A 27,515-nucleotide genomic window follows, 5' to 3' on the forward strand; every position below is an offset into this window, starting at 1 on the left:
TTTAAAAAGATTTTATTTATTTAATCATGAGAGACACAGAGAGAGAGAGGCACAGGCAGAGGGAGAAGCAGGCTCCATGCAGGGAGCTCAACGTGGGACTCGATCTAGGGTTCCCAGGATCAGGCTCTGGGCTGAGGGCAGTGCTAAACCACTGAGCCACCAGGGTTGCCCTGTCCCCAGACTTTCTGATTCCCAATCAACTCCTCACTGTATCATCATATCTAATCCCAAACTTGGCTGCATGTTGCAGCCCAGACCTGTAAGTGAACCTCAGAGTACCTGTGTCAGAATCCCCCAGGGGTCTTTGGACAAGTACAGATCCTTCCCCCTCCCCCCGCTCACCTCTGGCAATGGAATCACAGTCTTGGGGTGCAGGGCTTAGGAACCTGAATTTTATCAGCATCCCAGATTATTATAATGTGCACTGAAGTTTGCTGCATGTTTAATGGGACTCACTTAAAAAGGGAAGGAGTAGGATTTCCCCTCCCTGACACCAACCTCTAATATCAGTGTCCTTAGGGGAGAAATGCTTATTATCTTCAGTAACAAACTTATTGAGTAACAAGTTCATTCTATTAAGAACTTTTCCTCTAAATGAAAATATTGCTGGGTTTGTATGTAGACCTCTTTGAGCTATAAAAGCATACTCTTTGGTCTTTTACCAAAGAAAATGAGGTGATGTGACAGCCATACTTTATCATTAGTATTAGTATTCATGTTGATCCTTTCAGCCTCACCAGAGCAGTGACTTTATCATCTAGCAAGGAGGGCTAGACCAGTGGGTAAGCTGCTGGCTTGTCTGAGAGTGATCTGTTCTGTTGCCATGGAATTGTTTTAGCTATGACTCAGATGGCAGATTAAAACATTTGAGTCCAGTCCCAGCCTTCTTTCTTGGAACTATACTTGTTTCCCTAGAGCCCTCATGACTGGGTGTATTACCTCTATTTAAAAGAGAACCATTTTCTTCAGAAATTCACGTCCTTACATTCTATTATTTTTTATGATGCCTTTTTTTTCTTACCACTATATTCTGTCTTCCAAATTTACTATTTCACCATTTAGGATATATTCTAAATGAAGTTTCCTTTTTTCCCTACCCCCTTCCCTCCATCCTAAACACCATTTTCCAGCTTTCTTTTTCCCAAATTTTAATTATGAAAGTGGCAAATATGCGGAAAAGTGGGAAAGAACAGTACAATGAACTCCTATATGCCTTACATATATAGACGTGTATTGTTTTTCTTGCTATGCTATTTGCAATGAAGTAGTGATAAGTTATTTCCCTGGTGAACATGTTAGCCTGCCTCTCAAGAAAAAAGACAATTTCTGTATTATCACAATACCATTATTATGCCTAAGAAAACTAGCCACTCCATATTTCAATTTTTCCAGCTGTCCTAGGAATTTTTTGATAGCTTTTTGAAGCCAAAATCTCATCTAGATTCATGTAATACCTTTGGCGAGGTCTCTGCAGTCTCTTTTATTTATTTATTTATTTTTAAAGATTTTATTTATTTGAGAGAGAGAGAGAGAGCACGAGTGGGGGGAGGGCAGGGAGAGAAGCAGACTCCCCTCTGAGCAGGGAGCCTGACACGGGGCTCCATCCCAGGACCCCTAGATCGACCTGAGCTGAACGCCGATGCTTCACCGACTGAGCCACCCAGATGCCACTCTGCAGTCTCTTTTAGAGTAAAACAGTTCTCATCTTTTATTTCTTTAATGACATTGACTTTTTAAGAGTCCAGGATAGTTGGCCAGTCAAGGATCCCCTGTTTCCTAACTTTGCCTGTTTCCTCTTGGTAACTGTTTAAATTTAATCCTTTCATACTCCTTCCTTCTGCTTTATTTCCTGTAAACTGGAAACTAGTTTTATTTTTGGTCAGAGTTGGCAGAGGCATTATGATACCCTTTACTGTAATTGTTCTGTATTAATTAGAGTGATTGGAAGGAGGCTCAACCAGTGTGAAAACGTTTCATTTCATTTGAAATATTATCAGATAATTCAATGTTTGACCATGAAAAGGAAGTAGCCAAAATCCTTAATGGAGTTAGTAGAATGGATCTGTAGGAAGCGCTTTTTTTTCCTTTTTTGTGCACAAATGATTGAAGGTTTAAAAAAATAGAACCCTGATAATTTTTCATTATTGAAATTGCTGAGTTCTTATTAAATTGTACGTTTGTGGTCATCATTGATTCTTTTAAACTAAGCTATTATCAGTAGGGTATAGGGTTCTGATTTTTTCCAAAGCCTGTCACATTTCAGTATTACTAAATTCTTGTATCTCATTGATGAGGAAGTTATCCATGTTAGCGTAGGGCAATAAACAAGAAATCTAAGATTATCTGTATGCCATTTATAATATCTTCACACTCTGTTTTGACTTGATATTGACTTTCTGCAATGCATTATTACATTTGTTCATATTTGTTCCAAGACCTAAAATGATATTTCAGATACCATGAGGTGATGCTATTAATAATGATACCTGTTATCCTTTATTGCATTATTCATTCTAAAATTTTGGTGAAACCAGAAATGAGTTCAGTGCTTATGTTGACTTTCCATGTACTGTTTGAGAAAGATTCTTATGTAACACCATCTTCCCACCAAATGTGGAGTGAAATAATTGGCATATGTCCTTTTCATTCTTCTTGCCCTTCTCAATGACAGTGACTTTGCCACTATTAGAATAGTTGGAATTAGCACAAGTGGTGAGCAAAGGAGAATTTGTTTGCAATTATCTTTATTCTTTTCCATAATAAAGATTGATTTTTCTGGTTTGTTAACTAGCATATTAACCAGCACATAATCATCAATATTTATTCATTACACATTGAATACAAAGTATTATGGAGTTTATGTGGGTTCCTGGAATTTAGTGGTGATAAAAGTTTACTTATATATACAGTGTGGCTGAATTCTAAATCAAGGTTAATAGGGAATTTGGTTAAAGGTAATCTAAACATATAACTACTTTTACTGGCTAATGTCCAATGTGTTTGGTAAGTCAATATTTTGGAAAGGCATTTAGAATGAGAGTTGTGGAGCTTGTAATTTGTATTAACAATAGATTCCTGTGCTTGTTTACTCAAGCCTTATATGCTATAAAAGCTTATTGACCAGCTAATTTCTGTAACAACCTCAGAACCAGCCTATTTTGGCTTTTTGAATATTTGTTTTATGTAACATTAACAACTAGAAACAAATTCAGCGCATAAGAATAAAGTGGACTAGAAAAGTGATTTGGGGTTCATCATAGAAGTGTTTTGAGTCAAGTCCAAGTACTCAAGAAATATGTATTAACATATTGGGTGAGCAGGTTCTTCCAGGTATAAGGGACATCATGAATAAAAGCTAGGTGAAAGCAAAAAAGACCATGTTTGAAAAATTTTAAGATTTCCCTAGGAAGAGTGAAGATTAAGGAAAAAAAGAGTATGTGAGGCTGATTGGGTAGGTTAGGAGCAAGGGATAGAGAGTCTTGAAGTCCACAGATGAGTTTGTGCCAAAGCCAGAGGCATCAACAACTATCAGAAGGCTTTTATGAATAGTATGAGGTTGTAAATTGACATTTGAAGGAATAGTCTAGTGTTGCTTATAGATTGGACCTAATGGAGAGGCCAGGTTTGAATTTACCAGATCTGGTTAAAGGTTTTGCTGGTAGATACAGGGACAAAAAAAAGGTTGAGGGATGGGTGGACAGACTATATTTGCTTGGAGACATGTTTATTTTGAGATCGATATCAAAGTTTGAAATAACAAAAATAACAGCTTGGCGATTAATTCGTCCCCAGTGATTTTTTCACTAAGTGTTTACTTCATCTTACTGATCCAACCACTCATTTCTTATCCTGTTAGGTGTATGGTTTGTGTTTCTTCTCTTTATAGTTCACATGAACTAATCCTTTCTAGAACTTTGATACGCATTCAGTTTTCTGCTTTTTATTTTTAAATTTGAATCTGCCTCTAAATGACTATTTACATTATTTTAACTGCACTTACTACTGGCAAAATTTCTTTATGGATGAATGTTGGAGTGAATAATGATTTGCAGTGCATTTGTAGCATACCTGTGTTGCTCCACCAGGGAATCCTGAATTAGGTTCCCTTTTTAAATGTGATCAACACACAGCCTTTTGCAGAGTAGGCAGGTCAGTTGAGCTAAGTGATTATCAGCAACCTAGGACTACCTTAAGAGTATGCTGTTTATTAGTGGAGGCTAAGTGGTGTTTTTATTTTCAGAATCCAGCCTACTGTTAAAAATAAATATTATTTACATCTACTATATGCCTGTAGCCAGAGAAGTAAACTCTCAATGTAAATGTGCTGCTCCTCCATCAGTATCTAATCAAAGTCCTTTTGATTCTTCTTTGTTTTCTTTTATCCATTCATTTAAAAAATATTACTTTCCCATTATTAAAACTTCTCCTTTTTGACCTACCTTGATAGCCTTTTAACAATTCCCTTTGACTCTATCACTACCCTTTAATTTTTCCTCTTCAGGGCTGTCAGACTGATCTTTCTGTAATAGAGCTTTTGGGCCTATCACTTCCTTAAAGGTAGTCAGTGGCTCCCCCATGCCTACTAAATATAATCTGGATTGCTTTACCTGTCATTCAAGTTCCCCCAAAGTCTGACTTCAACATTCCTTTTCATATTTATTTCCAATTACTTTTTTTAAAAGATTTTACTTACTTATTTATTTATTTATTTATTTATTTATTTATTTATGAGAGAGAGAGAGAGAGAGAGAGAGAGAGAGAGCAGAGGGAAGGGCAGAAACAGAGGGAGAAGCAGACTCCCCATTGAGCAGGGAGCCCAATGTGGGGCTCGATCCCAGGACCCTGAGATCATGACCTGAGCTGAAGGCAAACATTTAACTAACTGAGCCACTCAGGCACCTTTATTTCCCAATAGTTTTCTCAACATCCTTCCAATGCTCCCTGCAAAACAGATGACCACTTTTCCCTACTCTCACCTTGGGATTTACCTTCTCTGAACCTTTATTTATTTTGGCCCCTTCCACTTGTAGTGTGCCCATCCCATCTCTACTCCTTTAAAATCCTATGAATCTTTTAAAGGCTAGTTAGGTCCCATCTCTATTGTGAAAAGTCCCCCGATAGCCCCAGCTGAAAGCCATCTCCTTCCTTTGAACCCCAGTTTTGTTTGTTTTCCCTATTAGCCATTTACTGAGAACCCATATGTGTGAATTATAACAATATCAGGCTATAAATTCTGGGACTTCTTACTCCAACTCAATTGCAAACCCGAGTCAGGGACCATATCGTTTCTTCCGTATAGCCTCATTTTCATCCTCCACCCCAACACCCCCCAAAGGCATGCTTTGCACTACTAGTAGATGGCCACTGCTTGAAGAAAACTTCCTTGAGGGCCTGGTTTGACAGGTTAGTATATGAAAACTCTACCTAGTTTTATTCATCGTGTCATGTGGCATTTATTCATGGAAGGAAAGATAGAGAAGTCTGTTAGGCAAGCAGGTTCTACTATTTCTTTTTTTTAAGATTTTATTTATTTATTCATGAGAGACACAGAGAGAGAGAGGCAGAGACACAGGCAGAGGGAGAAGCAGTCTCCATGCAGGGAGCCTGACATGGGACTCCATCCCAGGTCTCCAGGATCAGGCCCTAGGCTGAAGGTGGCACTAAACTGCTGAGACACCCAGGCTGCCTTCTACTATTTCTTAATAAATAGTCCTAAATTTTAAAAAAGGTTAGACTCCAAAATTGTGTTAAATTAGATGTTTGGTGCTCAGAATTTAACTTTTAAATTAAAAAAATATTGTAATTACAATACTATAAATATTGTATACTTCATAAAGCAATATTACTCTGATTATTTTTATTTCATTTCCTATGTTATATATAAAAGTGTAAATAAACCTACAAGAGCCTATTTAATTCAAAATGTAATAATACTAAAAAATCTATCCACCATATATATAAGAGTCATTTATAGGAAATGCATTTAGCATTGCTATTTGAAACATGAGGGAACACACTCCTCCGCCTCCAGCCTCCTGCACATATTTCATAGTAAGATAGGACTTCTCCTTTTACTATCAGACCTGAGAAGTATGATTTATACTCAGGTTCTTGGTGGCCCATGGCAGAATTGGGAGGATTCCAGTTGGGAGTTGCTGGGGAGGTGCTTACATGCTATACTACCACTGCCCTACCATGCCTGGATTTTAGGCTGCTTCCTTGACCTTACAAAGTAGATATTATTCTGTTTTGGAAATGAAGAAGCTGAGACTTCACAAAGTTTAGTAACTTTCCTAATGTCTGTACAGAAGCAGAACAAAGATTTGTACCAGGACTGTCTACCACCACTGCCTGTGCGCTCTCCTGCTAACCATGGTGCTTTGTTTCTTACTGTCTTTTTCAGTTTTTCCCTGCCTTTATCCAGGAAACAGCCAGATTGTACTTTTTGAGTTGTCTAGGGGACTATAGTGGTAATTTCTGTAGTATCTCTCAGACCTGAGTTCTGATTCTGATCCTGCCACTTAATACCTAATAGTGTGACCTAGGGCAAACAGTTTCACCTCTCAGTGCCTCAGCTTCCTCATCTGTAAATGGGAATAATATTTACGTTACACACTTGTGCAGACTGAATAACACTGTATATGAGCACTTTACACGTTTTCCTCTACATGGCAGATGCTAAGTGATGTCAGTAGTTATTATTTTTTTTGTCAGTAGTTGTTGTGGTGGTTGTTATTGGATTTTAATAAGAGCACAAAAGACAGAGACCATTAAGAAGGTGCCTTCTTCCCTCTCCCTTGCTTCTCCTTTTCCCATTATACCATATATAACACAATAGGTGATAATGATGGGTTTTCTGGTCTACAAAGGTCTGGAATGAAATAAATTTACATTTCAGAGGGGACTCCATATTTGGGGACTCTAGGGTCCCTTGAAATGGTGAGTGGGTATGGGGCAAGGGCAAAGAGTGTGAGATACTGCTTAGGGGGCCAACTAGGGTGAGAGGAATTGCAGTAGAGAGGGGAGAAGCCAGTCGTCTCCTTCTGAATGGCCACTATCAGACTCACATTCGCCCATCAGGTGGCATTAGGATGAGGTAGGAAGCTACAGAGTGTAGCAGCAGGGCCTGCCTCCAAGCAGCATGGATCCGTCATGGAGCATTTGGCCAGGTCAGCTGGCAGCTGCCAAAGGACACAGAAGTCTAGGACTACACATGTATGTTTCTTGAGTGATAATCTCAATAAACTGCATGAAAATTAATATGTACAATAGAGAACTTTGCAAATGAGAAATGTTGCGTTTTCAACAATAATGATTTACTTGAAAAATTTAAAGCTGTTTAAAGTGGATGTATCTAGTAAGCTAGTGAGTTCTATTAATACTGATCTGTTTCTAATTCTGTAAATTCTAATAATTTTCTGTCTGTCAATGACTTTCTTTTCCTGCTCTGCTCTCAGGAAGAAGACAGCTTCCTAGAAAAGGTAATACAATTAATTGGTGGTTATGTGTTTCATGTGCCTGATTAAGACTTAACTGGTCCCTGGAATTTGTCCCTAGTCTTTCCCGTATCAGATACCTCTGACTCCATGAGAATCTACCAATGTCCTGCCAGCTGTTTTTAAGTGTGTCTGAAGTATGGAAAAGATATTTGTTGTACTGGTCATCATTGAGACCTAGTACATAAAAGCAATAGTACTCAAGGTTCCAGATTTGTATTTTTGAAATGAGAAGTAACTAAAGAGCTACTTTGATATATCTGAAAGCTCATGAGGTGGAGGAGGGTACTGTTTAGCTGTCCTACATTTCCAATGATAGTAAAACCTGAAGTGGATTTCTGTTGCTTTAAGAGTTGGGATTAGTGACAATATTGATTACTGAAAGAATGCATAGATATATGGTTAAGAAATAGAACATAGAATTATCATGCTGAACGAGATCATAAGGGGTCATCTGCTCTAGCACTCCGCCTTCAGACAGGGTAAGGTGTTTTCTCCATTCTAATAGACAAGATAACCAAGGCCCGAGAAGGTTGAAACACTCACTAAAGTCATACTGCTCCTGATATCAGAGGTGTGGGGCAGAAGGGACTAGAACCCAGTTCTTCTGAATACCTAGTGAAGGAACCTAGTAAAGCACTCCTGCAGTGCTTGGCCACCTTCCATCTTCAAGCTGGAGGGTGTCTGGCTCCATACAGGGCTCTCAAGTAGAGAAACGTGGGCTTGAGAAACGTTCTTAAAGCACTGTCATACTGTGTAATGTGATCTCCCCATTTTGGTGGAGTTTAATGCATTTTGATGGTGGGAATGATGAACTGTTTTCTGTATTAGTTATCAGCACTAAGGTTTCAAAGTGTGGGCTTATCAGGCACCAGATGTGTCTCATTAAAAGAAAACAAAGTGTGCCTGATTTCCCTTTGATAATTAGAGTTCAGGATAATTTGTGGACTTTTGAGAAAGTATTGTTTCTTGTGCATGATCTTTCTCTAGACTTCAGAGACACAGGTATGACATTTTGTATTATCACACATGAATTTGAAAATGGATAGTGAATGATGTATATAACCTACTGACATTTTATTAACCTTTTTAAACCACTAAGGATTGAGATGGTTCTGCTTCCCAGCCCTTCCTTGTTAATAGCAGGCCATGTTGTCTTTTCATCTCAGACAGTGACTTGTGTTGCTGTAATGCCTTAGTACAGGAAAAGCACCAGTTGGATGTCAAATTTTTTAAAAAGTACATGAATCAGTGCTGAATAATTTATATGTGGTAAGTTTGGAGGCATCTGCTAAATCTATACATGTGTTTGGTTCAGAAAGTGAGCAGAGTGCATTATAGACAGTGCTTTGGTTCAGATACCATGTGGATGCCTGGATTTAATACTTGCAACTGGAAAGAAGTTAGTGGATGAGCCACTGATAGAAATTCTGGCAGCTATAGGGAACATGAATATCAAATGATAGAATCCCAGGGAAAGAAAGAAAGAAAGCAAAATGAATGTGAAGAAATGAGATTTGAAATGGTAACCAACTGTCATGCTCTTTTCTCTTCCTTATTCTCTTAGAAAGGTACAGTGACTTTAAAAGGTCACCAGTGCTTATTGAAGAACATAATGTTAATAAGCAGAGCCCTCAGCTTGGCTCTAGTGTACACAGTCTCTGGAAGTAGTGAAACACTTCTTTTCTTTCCCATGAAGCAACATGGCTGGGGTTTGGGATGGAATCTATAGAATTTCCTAAAGTTGAAAGTACACAATATATATATAACCTTAAGGTGGAAGTAGAGAAGTGAGGAATATGAAAAAATGGGTCACCGTTTTCAACACTGGGATTTTTCTGTAGGCTGCCTTCATATGACTTTTAATTTGTTTCAGGCACCTTTTTGATATAATTTCTATTTGACTATATAAACATAAGATAATTGAGTTTATTTCCCCAGCTATTTACAAGTTCAGATTTAGTCATTGTCACTTTTGGGTTTTTCTCTGAGATACTTTCAGGAGAATCTAACAGAGTAGAAAGATAATATGAAAGGGATCACAGCCCTGAGAAATCTCTGCTGGGTTATTAATATAAAGAATAACTTCTGGACTCAGACCCTGAACTTCTCACAGTATTTCTGGCCCTTGGTATGCTGTATCTGGTTTACTAATTTTTAATCTTAAGGGTTATGAGCTTTAGAGCCTTAAGATTAGGTCTTCTCTTGAGCCCAAAATATTTGCAAATGTAGGTATAATGTGGAGAATTGTCTTCAGTTTCTGAGGACCAGAGAGCCTTCACTTAAATCAGCAGTGAAAACTGTAATATTTGTGGTAAGACCTGAGAGAATAGTAAGTTAAAAGTCAACTGAATCCTAAGTAGACGCTGCCCTCTCAGAGGATCGTATAGTCCATTGTACTGGAATAGTCCCCAGATTTCGAGTGGCATGTGACCATGCTACTGCAGCGCTGGTTCTAGTATCACCCCTGAAAGGATTTACAACACAAAGTGCATCCATGTGGTAAACAGAATGATCCCAAATGGAGTGCTTAACTATTAAGTGAAGCATTTGGAAGAGGAAGGCGATCCTTTAACTGTGACAATCAGTATCAAGTGCCTTCTGACCAGGGGTGTCTCCAGTAAGAAAAAAAGGAAAAAAATCCTAAAAGATGAAGATCAAATTGTACCTACAAAAGCAGAATATGAAGGAGATTAAATTACACACAAGTTTTTATTGAAACCGCTTGATTCTCCTCCTTTTTTTTATCTATTAGGAGAAATCCCTTCTGCAGATGGTTCCCTTGGATGAAGGTGCCAGTGAAAGACCCCTGCAGGTCCCCAAAGAGATCTGGCTCCTGGTAGATCACTTATTCAAATATGCCTGTCACCAGGTAAGTGTGGCCTGCCTTGCAACTTGGAAGGTGTGTGAATCCAGTGGGAAATAATAATACTTCATGTCAGTAATAGGGCTTATAACTTTCCCAAGCTACATTCACAGAGCAGGACTATCAGATTATCTGGCAGATGGAAGTATCCCTATTTTACAGATAGGAGAATTGAAGCCTGCAAACTAAGTGATTCAGCTAACACCACAGCCTAAGTGTAATAGTGGAGTGAGGCCCAAACTGAGCACACCTGTTTCCTGGCTACACACATTTTCCCCTGGACTACTGTGTACCTCAGTCTATAATGCCTGCTTTCAGTCTCACATAGACATTGAAGATTTTAAGTCCAAAGCAAACTTCAAGCCCACTTCATTAATTTGATTTTCATTTTTTAATCCTATCTAAAATGCTAGCTACCTCCAACCCAACTCCCCCGATAGAGAAATTCCTGGAACTAAATTGAAGGAAAATATTTTCTTACCTACTAAAGAGTAATAGAACTTGAAAGCAAGGTTTGGTGTGGGCATGCCATTTATTCCTGCCCTAGCATTCCCTACTATCAGTATCTGAGCGTGATTCAGCTGTTTGGACTCTGCCTTCTACTTGTCAGGAAGCTAGAAGTGGGAACACCTCATCTCCCTAGACAGCTGGTCTTCTGCCATCTAAGGTATAGGGTAAAAGCTTTGAAGATCATTTTCTGACTTGAAATAAAATTTCACGTGGATTATACAGATGATAAATGGGAAAGATGCCATTGTCATACCTCCATTCCTAATCCCAAGTAAGCATATTACCCTTCCATTTGCATCCTGCTACTCTCTCGATCCCTGGGTGGTCTTCAGAACTGTAGGTCCGATTATCTTGCCTTGTTCCATTCATTGTGACCTCTCTGGTAGGAGGACCTGTTCCAAACCCCTGGAATGCAGGAGGAGTTACAGCAGATCATTGATTGTCTGGATACTAGCATTCCCGAGACAATCCGTATCCTTTTTGACAAAGGCTTATTAGGAAGCTGGATAAATTCTTTACCAAACTCTCCTTTCCACCTGCATTTGAGTTTTGTGTTTCCGTCTTTACTTTCGTTCTGTCTTCTATTATAAGGTAATCATTGACTCTGCAGTTGTTTTTCAATTCCTTTTAGGAACTTTTGACTTCTCTCTGTATTAGACTCATACTGAAAGGAATCAAGGGGTAGGTAACAACGACTTTTAATAAACATGGAACATAGGACCCACAGCACTGGCACTGTTTTGCTTCAGGCCATTGATCACTCCTGCCACCACATGTGTTGTCACTAGGACACGGAAGAGGATGGGAAACATTGAAGTGTGAACATCATTCTATATGCCATATTCCCCTGACTCTCACACGTTGAGCCAAACCTCCCAAGAGGTTGATAAATTCTGTAACAACTCAGCTGCAGTATACCTGAACCACTAAAATATCAAACCCCAATTAGGATTAGTCTGCCCTGAATAATAGGAAGGAAACTGTCCCTGAGGGAGCTGGAGGAAGAGAGCAAATCGGGTCTCTGTGTGGCTTTTTTCCTGGAGCCACTTTCCCTTGACTTAAGGTAATCCAGCTGGCAGTAATCACTCTGTGGCTGAAGCACTGCTCATTTTCCTGGAAGCCCTGCCAGAGCCTGTCATATGTTATGAGCTGTATCAGCGATGCCTTGACTCTGCTCAGGATCCCCAGAACTGCCGACAGGTGAGTTTTACTGTTCTATGTGTCTAAGGCAAGTGCCCCCATAGAGAAATCAATTTAACAAGGCCAGGTGTGTATCTATCTGTGTGGTAGGGTGGATCTGAATCTGTTATTCATGGCAGGACACCAGCATTGAGAGTCGGGACTTTTAAATTTTAGGTTGTGTTATTTCCTGTTATATTTGCCACACTTTTCTAGTTGGCCTATTGAATAGGGCAGATACCTCTGCTCTGGCATAGGATTGGTGAAACTGATCATATATGGAATTCTGGCTGAATTACCAGAAAGGGTCAGTGATGCTTGTGAGCCTTTCTCCTTTTTGTTTTCTTGGTGTTTTTTGTTTTGTTTTGGTTTGGCGGTTTTTTAGATTTTATTTATTTATTTGAGAGAGAGAGCATGTGCACATGAGTGATGGGGAAGGACAGAAGGAGAGAGAGAGAGAGAGAGAGAGAGAAGCAGACCGCCTGCTGAGTGGGGAGCCTGCCACAGGGCTCTATCCTAGGACCCTGAGATCATGACCTACGCCAAAGACAGATGCTTGCTTAACTGACTGAGCCACCCAGGCGCCCCCTTGGTGTTTTTTAAAGATTTTATTTCTACATAATCTACACCCAGTGTGGGGCTCGAACCCACAACCCCGAGATCAGGAGTCACACACTCCACTGGCTGAGCCAGCCAGGTGTCCCTTCTTGGTGTTTTTTTTTTTAAGATTTTAAAAATTTATTTATGCATGAGAGACACAGAGAGAGGCAGAGATATAGGTAGAGACTTGATCCCAGGACTAGCCTAACCCTAACTAGGACTAGATCTCAGGAATAGACCTGAGCCAAAAGCAGATGCTCAACAATTAAGCCACCCAGGCATCCTTGGTGTTTTTCTTTTATTTTTTAATTTTTAAAGATTAATTTATTTATTCATGAGAGATACAGAGAAAGAGGGGCAGAGACACAGGCAGGGAGAAGCAGGCTCCATGCAGGGAGCCCGATGTGGGACTCGATCCTGGGACCCCATGATCACACCCTGAGCCGAAGGCAGACGCTCAACCGCTGAGCTACCCAGGTGTCCCGGTGTTTGTTTTTAATTCTGAAATAATTTTGATGCACAGTAGCTGAGAATACCTCTCAGTCAGACTAGTGAGTATTGGGAGGAGCTCCCATCTATGTTAAATGACATTGCAGAGAAAACCATTGAGCTTGGCAGATGCCATGGCTACCTGTCTGAGGAGATTGAAAAAGACCAGATTAATACTAACCTGCTTGTAAGGTGGGATGTGTTTGTGTGAATGTGTGATGACCACATCACACATGTGAATATGGCCTGGTCTTTGAGTGGACAGGGGCCAAACAGTATGACCATTCTGACTTGGAAGTTACCATTTGGCATGAGGAAATAAAAGAGAGTCATGACAGATAAATGGGATCCTGTATGGGTTGAATTATAAAGTACTGTGGCAGCTGTGAGCTCTTCTTACTCCCTTCTTTCACTTGTTCTCCTTACTGCCCACCCCCCTTTTCTTAAAAACAGGTGATTTCCCAGCTTCCAAGATGCCATAAAAATGTTTTCCATTACTTGATGGCATTCCTTCGAGAACTCTTAAAATTCTCTAAGTACAACAATGTCAGCGAAAACATGATCGGTAAGAGTACTTCATAAAAACGACAGCATGAGCAGGAGGGTGGGCTGGTTGGGACAGCCTTCCTGTCCAGGCGCACGGCCCACTGCCCTCATCCAGTGGTCCCCCAGTTCCCATTCCTGAAGTTTTGCATAGATTGTATCTGACAAAGGGTTTTCCCCTTTCCTTTTTCTCACCCTCTAGCTACTCTCTTCACTAGTCTTCTCCTAAGGCCTCCACCCAACCTTATGGCAAGACAGACTCCAAGTGACCGTCAGCGTGCTATCCAGTTTCTTCTGGGGTTTCTTGAGAGTGATGAAGATTAATAAGCCTTTTCCTCTTACTACTCTCCGAGATTCTAGAGGTGGAAAATCTTGGGCACTAAGTATTTCAGAATGAAATGAAAAGTCATGCCACAGGAAGGGTCAGTTGCAGAATTTTGAGGCTTTCGGCATGAAAAGGTTATTTCTAGTGCAAGAGGAAGAGAGTTTCCTAATCCCTCCCTTACCATATCCTACACAGCAAAATACTTTTAGACTTATATTGCCAAGCCAAAGGTACCATATTTTGGTGGTTTTGTGTTCTCTCTTTATAAGGCAAAGAGATCTGTATTTACACTCCTTTATCTGGGGATGTGTTTGTTGCCCTCCTCCCCAGCTGTCATGATTGTCCTTAGCACCCTAGGCCTAGATTCTGAGATGTTCCTATTCTAGGCCTACATGCACTACGTGCTGTAGCTCAGACTTATCTGTAGTCCTTCGTCTAAAGCACTTTTGCCCGACCCCCTCCCATATCACCCCTTTGCACTCTACTCGACTAACTCTATTACGTCGAAGGAAGTCTGAGTGAAGCTAGTAACTATTCGGATGTCCCCAACAGTGAGTTTACCATCTTCATGTGGTTGTGACATGCATTTGTGCATTTCTACTACAGTGGCATCTGTATGTCTCTGTAACATTGGCCTTTTCACGGATCTGCACTGGGTGGAACCGTATTCTCGTCTCAGACCATGTTTACTAGCAGAACTTTAGAGATTACTAGATATGACATCCCATTGATGTGAGAGAATCATGATCAGAGTGGAAGCACTTTGAGCATTTTAAAAGTGAGAACATTCATGTTTGACAGGTCTTGCTTTCTACCATCCCTTTCTGTTCTTATTCAAATTTCACATGAGAACTAATACTGGTTGTCTGGAGGATCCATTCCCCACTTAGAAATCCACCTCCAGAGCAAAATCCACCTCCATCACAGTCAAAAAGGCAGTCTGGACCTCAGTTGGGCCTTTCTGGTGATACTGCTTCTTCCCCCAGCAGGGTATTGTGGATAATCCTTAGAACACCCTCTCTGGTCTCCTGAAATACCAGGGGGCAGATGCTGCCCCCTCCCTCATCAGGGCTGGCTCTGGACTCTATGACCAGCTCCCCTTGGCTCCTAGTCACCTTACCCAGTGTTATATAAAAGAGACTGGGCAGTTGGACCAACGAAGCTCCTTTCTCTCCCACCCAAGACAACCCTCTGAGCTTTTCATTTACTCAAGTTCTGTGGGGCAGCATTCTTTTTTTTAAATCATTCTGTGTTGGTCGACAAACCAGCCACCAGCCATTGACTGCAAAACTGCCTAATGCAGTTGGCTTCTTCCTGGGTTTCTTTCATTAAAATCACACTGAGTCAACTCATTCTTGACTGTTAACATTAAATCCAAGGAGCCTAACATATGGACTCTGTGTCTGGTCTTGGGTATTGACTCCTGACTCTTCTAGCACGTTGAAGGAGAGAGCCAGGGGAAACACAACTGCTGAATGGTTCTTCGGTTCCCCCTACCTCTCGTAAGTTGAGTTCTGTGGGGGAAGAAAAGGTATGTATCCTGTGATATACTGGTTAAACCCTTTCCTGATTGGGAGTTCTAGAACGAAGAGTCTAGGTCTTAGTGCCAAATAGTTGCAGATCTGCTAGATCAGAACTTCGTTAATGGAAGATTATGAGAAGACTGCTTTTGCCATCTCCACTAGGCCAGAAATTGATCATAGAAGAGGCAGATTATAGAAGCAGGGGCAAGGTCATGACACAGAGACAGGGAGATGCCTGTCCCGGGCACATTGTCTAGTATGTTGCAACCTGGGACCTTTGGGTTGTCAAGGACAGGGTTGGTAGGGATTGTATGCAGCATCCTAGCTCTTTGTTCATAAAGCAAATGCATTAAATTTGTTTACTGCCTCTACATTTTTCCAGCTCTGGTCCTGGGATGTACACAGCATTAAGGGTTTGAGACAATCTCTAGGTAGGGGAGATAGAAATAGAGTAGATGTAAGAAGTCTGCTCCCCCACTGTGCCTACTCCAGCACGCCAACCTCCAAATCCTGAGTAACTCTAATGTGCTATTTATTTCATAGCTCCTCTGAAGTAAGGAGTTCAGATCCATCTGCTAGAGAAGAACTCTGCATCTATATTGTTTTAGGGAAGAAATGGTTTGAACCCATGTGGTGATATTGCATTAGTTTCCCTTTCACTGTTTTCTGATTCTTATTCTGTAATTGTTATATTTCCCAGAAATGTCTTGGTCACTAAGCAAAGCTGCTAGTGGGATTCTGTATTTTGTGTCATCTTTTTTATTATAATTTATTGCAATTTTTTCTGAATAAATATATGTTGTGTGAAAAATAAGTGTGATCTTGGTAAGGAAGAACTGAGGGGGGAGGCTTATGTCACTGAGTCCCCCTTGACTGTAGTCCTCACAGATACAACTATACTGTCATTTCCTGTCTTAACAATAAAATATAAGAATTCTCAGTATATTTGCCCTTGGAGGGGAGAAGAAGCCACGTATTTTCAGAGGTTCAGAAAGAATTCACAGTGCTTCCAGAGGCCAGCCCAGGATTCTTACTGTAACCCTGGGGATCCAGGCAACAAAATAACACTGTTAGGAAAAGAGATGTTGATTCTTTATGCATGCAAATGTCACACTGGGTCAGATCCATGATCATCCCACCCCCAGAAATCTGACAGACCCCAACATACACATCTTGAGAGGACCCAGTGTTCTTGCCAGTGTAGCCTTAGCAGTTTAGACATGCCCCTACAAAGAGCCTGTTTCCACAGGATTCATTTGACAACTTTTGAAAGCCAGTTTTGAACCTTTACTACCTCTTGGGGGGATGAAGTCCATAAATTCAGGACTTTTGGAAGGCTCTAATTTGAACTCTAGTATTTTAAGAGGAAACCCCTAATTTGAGCATGGTGCCTTTTATTCTGCTGCCGGTCTCCATTTTGCTTTAATTCCCTTTGAGGCCGAAGAGGCCTGAGCTAGAGCTTTCTTTGCAACCAGGGCCCTCTTCCAGTTCCGCCTAACTATGAGCTTGGCCCTGATGAATGTGCTGATTCAGTGTTGTCATGAACAGTTTTTTTAGCCCCACCCGAAGCCTTGGCAGAAGAAGGTGTTTCCTTGTGAGAGAGATTCCCCCCAGCGGATGGAGACTGACACCCAGCAGTTTTTACACAGAACAGGCAGTGTAGGAGAGCAGCCCCAGTGATTACCTTTCCAGAGGTTACAAACGCCTCCCTGGCTCCTGCTACAGGACAACCATTAGGGTCTTCCAGACCGCAGGGCAAGTGGAAGCCCTGGCTCTTGGTGTAGCCTAATAATTAAAAGCTATGCACTGCCAGAGTGGGATTACCAAGTGTTAGGGAGACAACCTTAGTGATGATCTAATCCAATCTCATTGTTCCTATGGGCAGTCAGGCTCAAGGGGGCAGTGAAGGATTCAAGGTCACCTAAGTCAGCGACATAGCATGGCAGAGTGGAAAAATCAAGTCTAAACTTTGGTGTTATACCTAGTTCTTTTTTCCAACTTTTTGTTTCAAAATCTTTCAAACATGTAGAAAAGTCACAAGGGTAAAGTGAACACCCGGTACCCTTAACTCACCACCTGTTAACATTTTGCCACCATTCATCTCAGAGAGGCCTGATCTTCAGTCTGGATTCCGCCACTTCCTCGTGTGTGACCCTGCACCGGCTACCCTGTAGTTTCCTGGCCTATAAAATTGAATGGGCATAGTACTGCCCTTGGATGACTTAACTACATCTCACTTCCCTCTTAAAAACTCCCCAGTGACTTCCCAGTGCCTTTAGAAGGAACTCCACACTTCCCATGGCCTAGCAAGCCCTGCATTACTAAATGAGAAAGAAACGAAGTGGCAGGCACAGTACCTGGCATGTAGTGGCTGCTATGTAGATGTTAGCCTATGCCCTGTGCCCCGTAGCTCTTCCCTATATTTCATGGACTCTCCTGCACTGCCAGAGGCTTTCTGGCTTTCATTTGATGTTAACCTTGTCAACTAGACACCATCAGACCCCATGCTCAGCTTACTCCACTGCCATCCTTCCCCCAGCACAGACTCACCACCATGCCGCCTTCTGCACTTCTCTGTTTTGCCCTTCTGCTGCACTTCTGTGTTTGGGGAGTAGGGGTGAGGTGTAAATTGAAGGATGAATAATGAGATGCCATCACCAGCATGTAACACCTGGCTGTTGTTGAGCCCCAGGAACCACACCCGCCTTTCTTCTGCCCATCCCCACCAGCAGGCTCCTTTTGCTCTTTCCTGTGCTGCTGTGCCTGGTTCCTAGCCCTTCTTTCCTCTCTCTGCCTTGTAGATAAATCCACTGCCCTCTAGTTTCCACCTTAGCTGCTCCTACCTGAATTGGTTCTTACCCAGCTGATGCTACTTACCTTCTCTTTCTCCTGTCCTGTGGAAGCTCCTCCCATCCCCTAGCTCCCCAGGTGGAGAAGAGGGGTTTGCCTTTTCTTTCAGTCACACTTTGAAGTGGCAGTTTTTCTGCCATTCTATAGCCTGTCTTCAATTTAGATGGGTGGTTTTCAACCCTGGCTACTCAGAATCATCTAGGGCATGTTTCTCAAAGCGCAGTCCCCAAATGAGTATCACCTAGAAACTGGTCTAAATCAGTGGTTCTTAACCCTGGCCACATGATGTAAGGTTTAAAAAAAAACACCAGTGCCTACACACCCTACCTTAGAATGTTTGAATGCTCACCAGTAATGCTTGCCTGCCTCCACCACTGTACTCTGACACTGTCCTTTCACTCCTTCCAATTAGCTAAGCTCTTCCCCACCTCAGGACCTTTGCACATGCTGTTTTCCTCTACCCAGAAACCACCTCTCTCGTGCACTTGGAATAGCTCAGCTTCCATCTTTGCCATGCCTAACAAAGTCACCACCACCCTTGGCACCTCCATCTCATTTTTTTTTTTGCTCCCATTCCTGGGCTTCCTGGCATAGCCTGGTGACTGGCTGACTGCTCCTAGGGCTGCATATATCATTCATTCCACAGTCCTCCTCTTCCTCTCTTACCCTTCATAGACTTGCGCCTCAGGGATTGAGAGGCAAGAAATTGCTGTGCTTCTTTGCATAGACTCCAACAGCGAGATTGCCTGAGTTCAAATCCCAGCTCTGCCACTTCTCGATGTCTAGCCTTGGACAAAAGTTAATTGACCTCTCTAGGCCTCAGTTACTACATCTTATTTATTTATTTGAGAGACAGAGAGAGCAGGGGGAGGGGCAAAGAGAGAGGGAGAGAGAAAATCCCAAGCAGACTCTGAGCACAGAGCCCAACTCAGGGCTCCATCTCACAACCTTGAGATCACGAACTGAGCCGAAATAAAGAGTCAGACAGGGGCGCCTGGGTGGCTCAGCAGTTGAGCGTCTGCCTTCAGCTCAGGGCGTTATCCCGGGATCGAGTCTCCCATGTTGGGCTCCCTGCATGGAGCCTGCTTCTTCCTCTGCCTGTGTCTCTGTCTCTCACTCTGTATCTCTCATGAATAAATAAATAAAATCTTTTAAAAAAATAATAAAGAGTTGGACGCTCAACCAACTGAGCCACCCAGGAGCCGCAGTTACCACATCTTAAAATGGAAGTAATAATAGTACCTTTCCTCATAGGATCATCATGAGATGGTATCAGCTAGTACGTTTCAAGGGCCGGGAACAGTGCCTGGTGTGTAAGTGCTAAAGAAATGGCAGCGAGTATAATTATTCCAAAACCTTCCACTGGCCTCAGGCCCAGGCCTCTCTATCTCAGCCCTTTGGCTCTTAGGAGGTGGCCACACACTTTACTTTGTGGAAATCTCAAATCGGTAGAAGGAGCAGTCCTCAAAGCCCTGCTCTACAAATCAAAATGTCACAGCTTTACCTCATCCCTCTCTCCTTCCTGCCTGTGTCAGAAATAAGTGGTCTTCCTTCTTACCTAGGCTAATTCTTCCACTGTGCTTTGAGCCCATTTCTTCCCACCCTCAGTGGACTTGTTCCCATCACTCCTCACTGCCACCAACCCACATTGCATCTTCAATATCAGCCATTCACTCAATTGGTGTTTATCGAGGCCTCCTGTGTGACAGGCGCTGTTCACGGTGCTGATGATAGAGGTGCCACAGTGCTTTCACTAGGAGGGTGGGATGGGGTGGGATAAGCAGACAGAAATAGTGCACAGGGTAACTAGAGAGCATGACAAACAGTCTGGAGAGAATAAAGTAGGATAATGTGCCCAGCAAGCAGACTCGGTCAGGGGAAGGTTGCTTTGAGGAGGTGATGTTTGCTGAGACCTAAATTTCAGGAGGCCAGAATTTCCCATATCTTGATTTGAATGATGATCATACAGCATATATGCCCCTGCCTCCCCCTGAAAAGCCAGCTATACCAGATCTGGCAAAGAACATTCCCTTAAAAAAAAAAGGATTCTATTTATTTACTCACGAGAGACACAGAGAGAGAGAGAGAGGCAGAGACATAGGCAGAGAGAGAAGCAGGCTCCATGCAGGAAGCCCAATGTGGGACTCGATCCTGGAACTCCAGGATCACTCCCTGAGTCAAAGGCAGATGCTCAACCGCTGAGCCACCCAGGTGTCCCAGGCAAAGAACTTTCCAAGCAAAGGAAAGTGCAAATGCAAAGACCTTAAGGCACCAAAGCAGCTTGCTGGTTTAGGGGACAGCCAGGCAGAACCCAGGAGACAGTGGTAGGGCTGCTGGACAAGAGGCCAGCCAGGCCTGTGGAACCCGGGGAAGGAGGCTGCCTTTTATGCCACATGCAACAAGAAGCTGTGGATGACTTTACTTGGGAATGACATGATTTATGCTTCTCCTAATCTTAGTAATAGTCACTAACACCTACAGCTATCATTTACCCCAGACTCTGTACTAATATATTGAACCTCACTTTCAGCCTTGACAACCACTTTATTAAGTACTACTTTCATTCCCCTTTCATAGGTGTAGAAAACAGGCTCAGAGAGACTACTTAACTCGGTACTCGGTTAGTGGCCAACTACACCATAACCCCAGACCAAAATTTGTGCTCTTTCATATAGCCAGCATCTCCCAAGTTGGAGTGGGGATAAAAATGGGAGTGCTCCTTGGACTCTCTCTTTAGGCTACACCCCAAGATTTCAGGTTAACTAGATAACCTGCCAGAAGCTCTAGTTAACCTAACATTAACCCTCACCAGCTTCTCTTGGCATCTTCCTCTCTCCCATCAGCCAGGCTTGATTGGTTGACCTTTGCTTAGTTTTGGTCCCTGCCCCACCTCTAATCAGTCACCAATTGCAGTTGAACAAATATTTATGGAGTACCTGCTAAGTGTAGGCCACTATGCAAGGTTCTGAAGGAAATAAAAATAAGTAACACTGATCATCATAAGGCATACATAATATTTTTTATAAAGAAGGAGGAAGAAAAGAGGGAAGGAAAAGGAGAGAGGGGGAAAAAAGGGAAGGAAGGAAGAGGGAGAGGAGGGCAGAAAAGATGTGATGGGACATTCTCGGAAAGGGGGCCAAATTCAGGTCATTCATGGTCTCGTCTATCTGGCCCCTCCTTTCCACTGCCCACTGCCCACGCCCTACCACCAAATTCAAACCCTCATTACCTCAGGCCTGGCATATTATGTTTAATCCCTTTCCAACTAATTTTTTAGCTCCCTTTCAGTGTATTCTATTCACGTCACTGCCAGGCTAATCCTCTTAGTGCACAGCTTTGATGTCATCCCTCTAATCAAAACCCCTCAGAGTCCTGAGCCTCCACTTACCACAGAAGTTCTGGTAAGAGTTCAGCCTCATAGTAGAGCTCTCCTTAGAGTCTTCTGCCCGCCTCTCTGGCCAAAACTCCCACTCTTGACCTTGTCATGCCCTTGCCTTCCCTAAACTCACGTACACTCCACTTGGGCTCGGTCTGCATCAGCGACTTGGAACTCCCTGGCCCCTACCACTCCACCTGCCCAAACCCTATCAAAACCAAATGTTACCTCCTCCAGGAAGTCTTTTCCCACAACTCCCAATTCCTCTGAACTCTTAGAACCTTCCCTTTGTACCACTATTTTTTTTTATTTATGATAGTCACACAGAGAGAGAGAGAGAGAGGCAGAGACAGGCAGAGGGATAAGCAGGCTCCATGCACCGGGAGCCCGACGTGGGATTCGATCCCGGGTCTCCAGGATCCCGCCCTGGGCCAAAGGCAGGCGCCAAACCAGTGCGCCACCCAGGGATCCCCCTGTACCACTATTTTAACACTTCCTGCTTCCTCTGAACTCTTAAAACCTACAAGTAGTGGTACAAATTGATGCTTCTAGTCCCAGATGGGACTAGAAGCATCATGAGAGTGGGAACCAAGCTGGGCATATTTTGGATTTTCCCATAATACCTCAGACAGAGTAGGTACTCAACAATATTTGGTTAATAAATAAAGATTGTCCTTCAAAGCACTTAAAGACACAAGCCTGTATAAAATAGGTATTTCTGAAATGTGAATACATTTAATTATTTGCACTGAGCTCTATTTAGAGGAGTTCACTTGTGCGTGTATGTACTTAGTAAATTATATTAATGGCGTCCAAGAAGTTAATAGATTTTCACAGCCATCCAATACTATTTTCTATTGTTTTGTAGCCAACAAAATTGGCCTTGCTGAATTTGCTTTTTAAAAGTGAATGCTCAAGGTACCTCAAAAAAATTAAAAATAGAACTACTGTATGATCCAACAATCACACTTCTGGATATAGGACCCAAAAGAATCGAAAACAGGGACTCGAACAGATATCTGCACACCCACTTTTAGCAGCGTTATTCACAATAACTAAAATGTGGACGCAGCCCGAGTGTCCGTTGACAATTGAATGGAGAAACAAAATGTGGTATCTGCATGCAGTGGTGTATCACTCAGCCTTAAAAATGAAGGAAATTCTGACACATGTTATAGCACAGAAGAGCCTTGAGGACATTATGCTCAGTGAAATAAGCCAGTCACAAAAAGACAAGTACTGTATGATCCCACTTACATGAGGTGCCTAGCATTGTCAGATTTATAGACAGCAAGTAGATGGTAGTTACCAGGGGCTGGGGGGAGGGAGAAATGGGAAGTTGTTGTTTAATGGGTATAGAGTTTCAGTTTTGTAAGATGGAAACATTTTGGGGATCTGTTGCACAACAATATGGATATATTTCACACTACTGAATCATACACTTAAAAATGGCTATAGTGCTACATTTTGTTACCTTTTTACCACAATTTTAAGAATTAAAATGGTTTTTTTTAAAGATTTTATTTATTTATTCACGAGAGACACAAAGAAAGAGATAGGCAGAGACGTAAGCAGAGGGAGAAGCAGGCTTCCTGCGGGGAGCCAGATGTGGGACTCGATCCCGGATATGGGACATGATCCCTGACCCTGGGATCACACCCTGAGCCAAAGGCAGACGCTCAACCGCTGAGCTACCCAGGTGTCCCCAATTTTTTTAAAAAAGTGATTCTCAAAGGGCAAATTGAATCACATCACCCCTCTGCTTAAAGCCATTTAGTGGCTTCCCAGAACTGGGACTCATAAAGGCCCAGTAGATCTGAGTGCCACTGACTCAACCCTCCTCCCACATCCTGCCACCTCCACTCTCTCTGCTTCAGCTACACGGGACTTGTTCCTTGACTGCTCTCAGCTTCCTCTCACCACAGAGCCAATTCCTCCCATGCTACGCTGTCCCCCAGAGCATCATCACAGTGTGTACTTACACATTCATTATTAGATCAGGCCGTTCTCCCACGGGTCAGGAACCGTGGAGGCAGAGGCCATGGTTTATTTCCCTTACTATGGTATTCCCAGCACCTAGCCTACAGTCTGGCACCCAGTGATTTGTGTCATCCACAACTTCAGTGTTTGTAGAGGCAAGGGAAAACGTGTGTCTGCTGCTTGTTGAAGGGTAAATGAGTGTCACCTTTCTAGAAGCAATATGGTCATATGTATCAAGAGCCTAGAAACACTCATAGTAGCAATTTTGCTTCTAGGAGATAACCCTAGAGGAGCAAAAAGGGTAAGTCCACAGAAGTTCATCCTAGCATTATTCATTAGAGCAAAAACCTGGCAACAATCTACATACCCTTCAGGACCAGAAGATGGGTAAATACATTATATATTTTATGGATAAAAAATCATGCAGCCTTTACAAATAGTGTTGCTGAGGAATGGTGACAGGGAAAATGCTGAGGTAACATTGAGCAAAAAAAAAGCAGGCTTCTAAGTCGGTCTGTACCAAATGTCCCTAATTTAAGAAGTCAGATATAAAGACAATACATAAAGATAAACATGCAATATATATAGCATGGTGAATATAATCAATAATACTGTATAATATATTTGAAAACTGCTAAGAGGGATCCCTGGGTGGCGCAGCGGTTTGGCGCCTGCCTTTCGCCCAGGGCGCGATCCTGGAGACCCGGGATCGAATCCCACGTCGGGCTCCCGGTGCATGGAGCCTGCTTCTCCCTCTGCCTGTGTCTCTGCCTCTCTCTCTCTCTCTGTGTGTGTGACTATCATAAATAAATAAATAAATAAAAAAGAAAACTGCTAAGAGAGTAGATTTTGTTTTTATGATAGTCACACACACACACACACACACACACAGAGAGAGAGAGAGGGAGAGAGAGAGGCAGAGACACAGGCAGAGGGAGAAGCAGGCTCCATGCAGGGAGCCCGACGTGGGACTCGATCCCGGGTCTCCAGGATCGCGCCCTGGACCAAAGGCAGGCGCCAAACCGCTGTGCCACCCAGGGATTCCCTCCCTTTTTTTATTTATTTAGAGAGTAGATTTTTTCCCCAAGTTTTTATTTAAATTCAAATTAGTTAACAATATAGTGTAATGTTGGTTTCAACAGTGGAATTTGGGGATTCATCACATATATAACAGCCAGTGCTCATCACAATGAGTGCCCTCCTTAATGCCCATCACCCATCTAGCCCATTCCTGAATCCACCTCCCCTCTGACAACCTTCAGTTTGTTCTGTATCATTAAGAGTCTTTTATGGTTTGCCTCACTAAGAGAGGAGATCTTAAAAGTTTCCCCTCACAAGAAAAAAATGTGTAACTCTCTGGTGATGGAGGTTAACTACACTCACTGTAATTATTTCATAATATATACAAATACTGAATTATGTTGTACACCTGAAACTAATATAATGTTATCTATCAGTTATATCTCAATAAAAAGGTAAAAATTTAAAAAGATAACAGACACAAAAATAGTGGAAGTCGATGCTGCATTATGTAAATAGCAGTCACCCCTGTGGGCCACCATTGTGGGCAGCCCTGGCTCCAGAATGTCTATAAAGGAAAGTTTAGAAGCCATTCAGAAGGAGGCTAGAGACTTTGTCTTGAAACTGCAAGCTGTATTTGCATAGCAAGCAGAGTTTTTCCTTAAATTGCATATATATTTGGAGTGTCTTTGGGGGTGCTGCTGGGGGTTAAGGTAAAGCCCCCAAGCCACCCTCTGATGCCAACCTAAATTTTTTTTTACCTTCATATTTGCCTGCTTCTCTAAATATTTTACAATGAGCATGCACTACTTTTTATATCAGAAAAAGATTAAAGAAAACATTATTTCATAAAAGAAAGAAACGTCTGTGTGTTGGAATGAACAGACACAGTGTCCTGCTCAGGCTTGTAGGCGGCTGGAGAGGGCCTCTCGGGCATGGGGCCCGGCCCACCCCACACCACTCCGTCACATCCCAGGCGGGCTGTGTCCCTAGCGTCTGCAAGCTTCTCCTCTCTGGCTTCTGCAGGCAGAGCAGCACACCCCCGGCAGCCTTGGGGCTCTCCCGCCAGCCTCGCAGCTCTCTGGAGCATGATGCTCCAAGCCACAACCCGACACAAAGCACACTTGCAAGGGCCATTTGGTGACCCTGGGCCACTCCTCTACCTCCAGTGGTGACCCTGGTTGGAAAGAGCAAGGGTCATTTATTGATTGTAGCTGTGGCCGGTAGGTGGCGGAGGAGAGTTCCCAGTTGCAAAACGTATTTAAAGCCACAGTTTTCTGGTTTCATGATTTATTTCTATTTTGAGGAACTTTATGGACTGTTCCCCTTACAATCTCTTACTTACGGCCTAAAAAGTCAACAAAAACAAAAACAATTTTTTGGAAATTATCTAAAGGCCGTGGAACTTTCAGCCCGTTCTCAGTGAAAACAGGCAGAATTAAAAAACATTTTCCTCTCTTGCTTCCTTCACCATCCCTCAAATGTTGCAGGTTATTTGGAAAGTTTCAACAAAGGTGGGAGGTCATCTTGCTGCAAAAAGTTGATGAGTTAGATCTTCTCCAGAGAAGGATAAGCAGGGAAGGAGGGATGGAAGTGATGAGGCAGCTAGAGGAGGGGGAGGCACTGATGTGAATGGGAAAGAACAGAATAATCCCTGGCCAGACAACTGGAGAGGAAGTGGAAAGAAAAGAGACCAAAAGGCTTCTTATAAGTTGAATTGTGCTCCCCCCCAAAAAATTATTATTATTATTAAAGATTTTATTTATTTATTTATTCATGAGAAACACACAGAGAGGCAGAGACACAGGCAGAGGGAGAAGCAGGCTCCATGCAGGGAGCAGGACGCGGGATGCGGGACTGGATCCCGGGACTCTAGGGTCACTCCCTGGGCCGAAGGCAGGGGCCAAACCGCTGAGCCACCCAGGGGTTCCCCCCACCCCCCAAAAAATGTGTTAGGGTCCTAACCTCCAGTACCTGTAGTTGTGACCTTATTTGGAAATAACATCATTGCAGATGCAATTAGTGGGGTAAAATGAGGTTATTTTGGAGTAGGGTGTACCCTAATCCTGTATGACTAATGGCCTCATAGAAAGGGAAAATTTCGGGGCAGCCCAAGTGGCTCAGCAGTTAGCGCTGCCTTCGGCCCAGGGCCTGATCCTGGAGACCCGGGATCGAGTCCATGCGTGGAGCCTGCTTCTCCCTCTGCCTTTGTCTCTGCTTCTGTGTGTGTGTGTGTGTGTGTGTATGTGTCTCATGAATAAATAAATAAAACCTTAAAAAGGGGGCGGGGAATTTCGACAGAGACGCACATACACAGGGGGAAGCTCATGTGAAGACCAAGGTAGAGATCTGGGTGATGCATCTACAAGTCAAGGAACACCAAAGACTTCCAGCAAATGACTAGAAGCCAGGGGAGAGGCCTGGAACAGAGTCTCCCTTGCAACCCTAAGGAGGCACCAACCCTGCCAACCTTGATCTTTTTTTATATATATATATTTATGATAGTCACAGAGAGAGAGAGAGAGAGGCAGAGACACAGGCAGAGGGAGAAGCAGGCTCCATGCACCAGGAGCCCGACGTGGGATTCGATCCTGGGTCTCCAGGATCGCGCCCTGGGCCAAAGGCAGGCGCCAAACCGCTGCACCACCCAGGGATCCCCCAACCTTGATCTTGAACTTCTGGTTTCTAGAACTGTGAGAGAATAACTGTCTGTTGCTGAAGTCACCCAGTCTGTGGTACTTTGTTATGGTAGCCCTTG

The 27,515-nt window shown here is 42.7% G+C and overlaps 1 protein-coding gene across 1 annotated transcript in view; it reads left to right on the forward strand.

Annotated features, from left to right (window-relative positions):
• OCRL (OCRL inositol polyphosphate-5-phosphatase) overlaps positions 1-16,345 on the forward strand; it is a 59,419-nt gene extending 43,074 nt beyond the window's left edge. The window contains exons 20-25 of the mRNA XM_055338110.1: positions 7,458-7,481; positions 10,252-10,368; positions 11,259-11,343; positions 11,945-12,072; positions 13,594-13,705; positions 13,886-16,345. Of these exons, the coding sequence (XP_055194085.1) occupies positions 7,458-7,481; positions 10,252-10,368; positions 11,259-11,343; positions 11,945-12,072; positions 13,594-13,705; positions 13,886-14,007 (588 nt within the window). The 3' untranslated portion in view covers positions 14,008-16,345. The remainder of the gene's footprint in view (positions 1-7,457; positions 7,482-10,251; positions 10,369-11,258; positions 11,344-11,944; positions 12,073-13,593; positions 13,706-13,885) is intronic.
• Positions 16,346-27,515: the final 11,170 nt, after the last annotated feature.

The sequence above is a fragment of the Nyctereutes procyonoides genome, unplaced genomic scaffold, assembly GCF_905146905.1.
Source record: "Nyctereutes procyonoides isolate TBG_1078 unplaced genomic scaffold, NYPRO_anot_genome, whole genome shotgun sequence".
Classification (NCBI taxonomy): domain Eukaryota; kingdom Metazoa; phylum Chordata; class Mammalia; order Carnivora; family Canidae; genus Nyctereutes; species Nyctereutes procyonoides.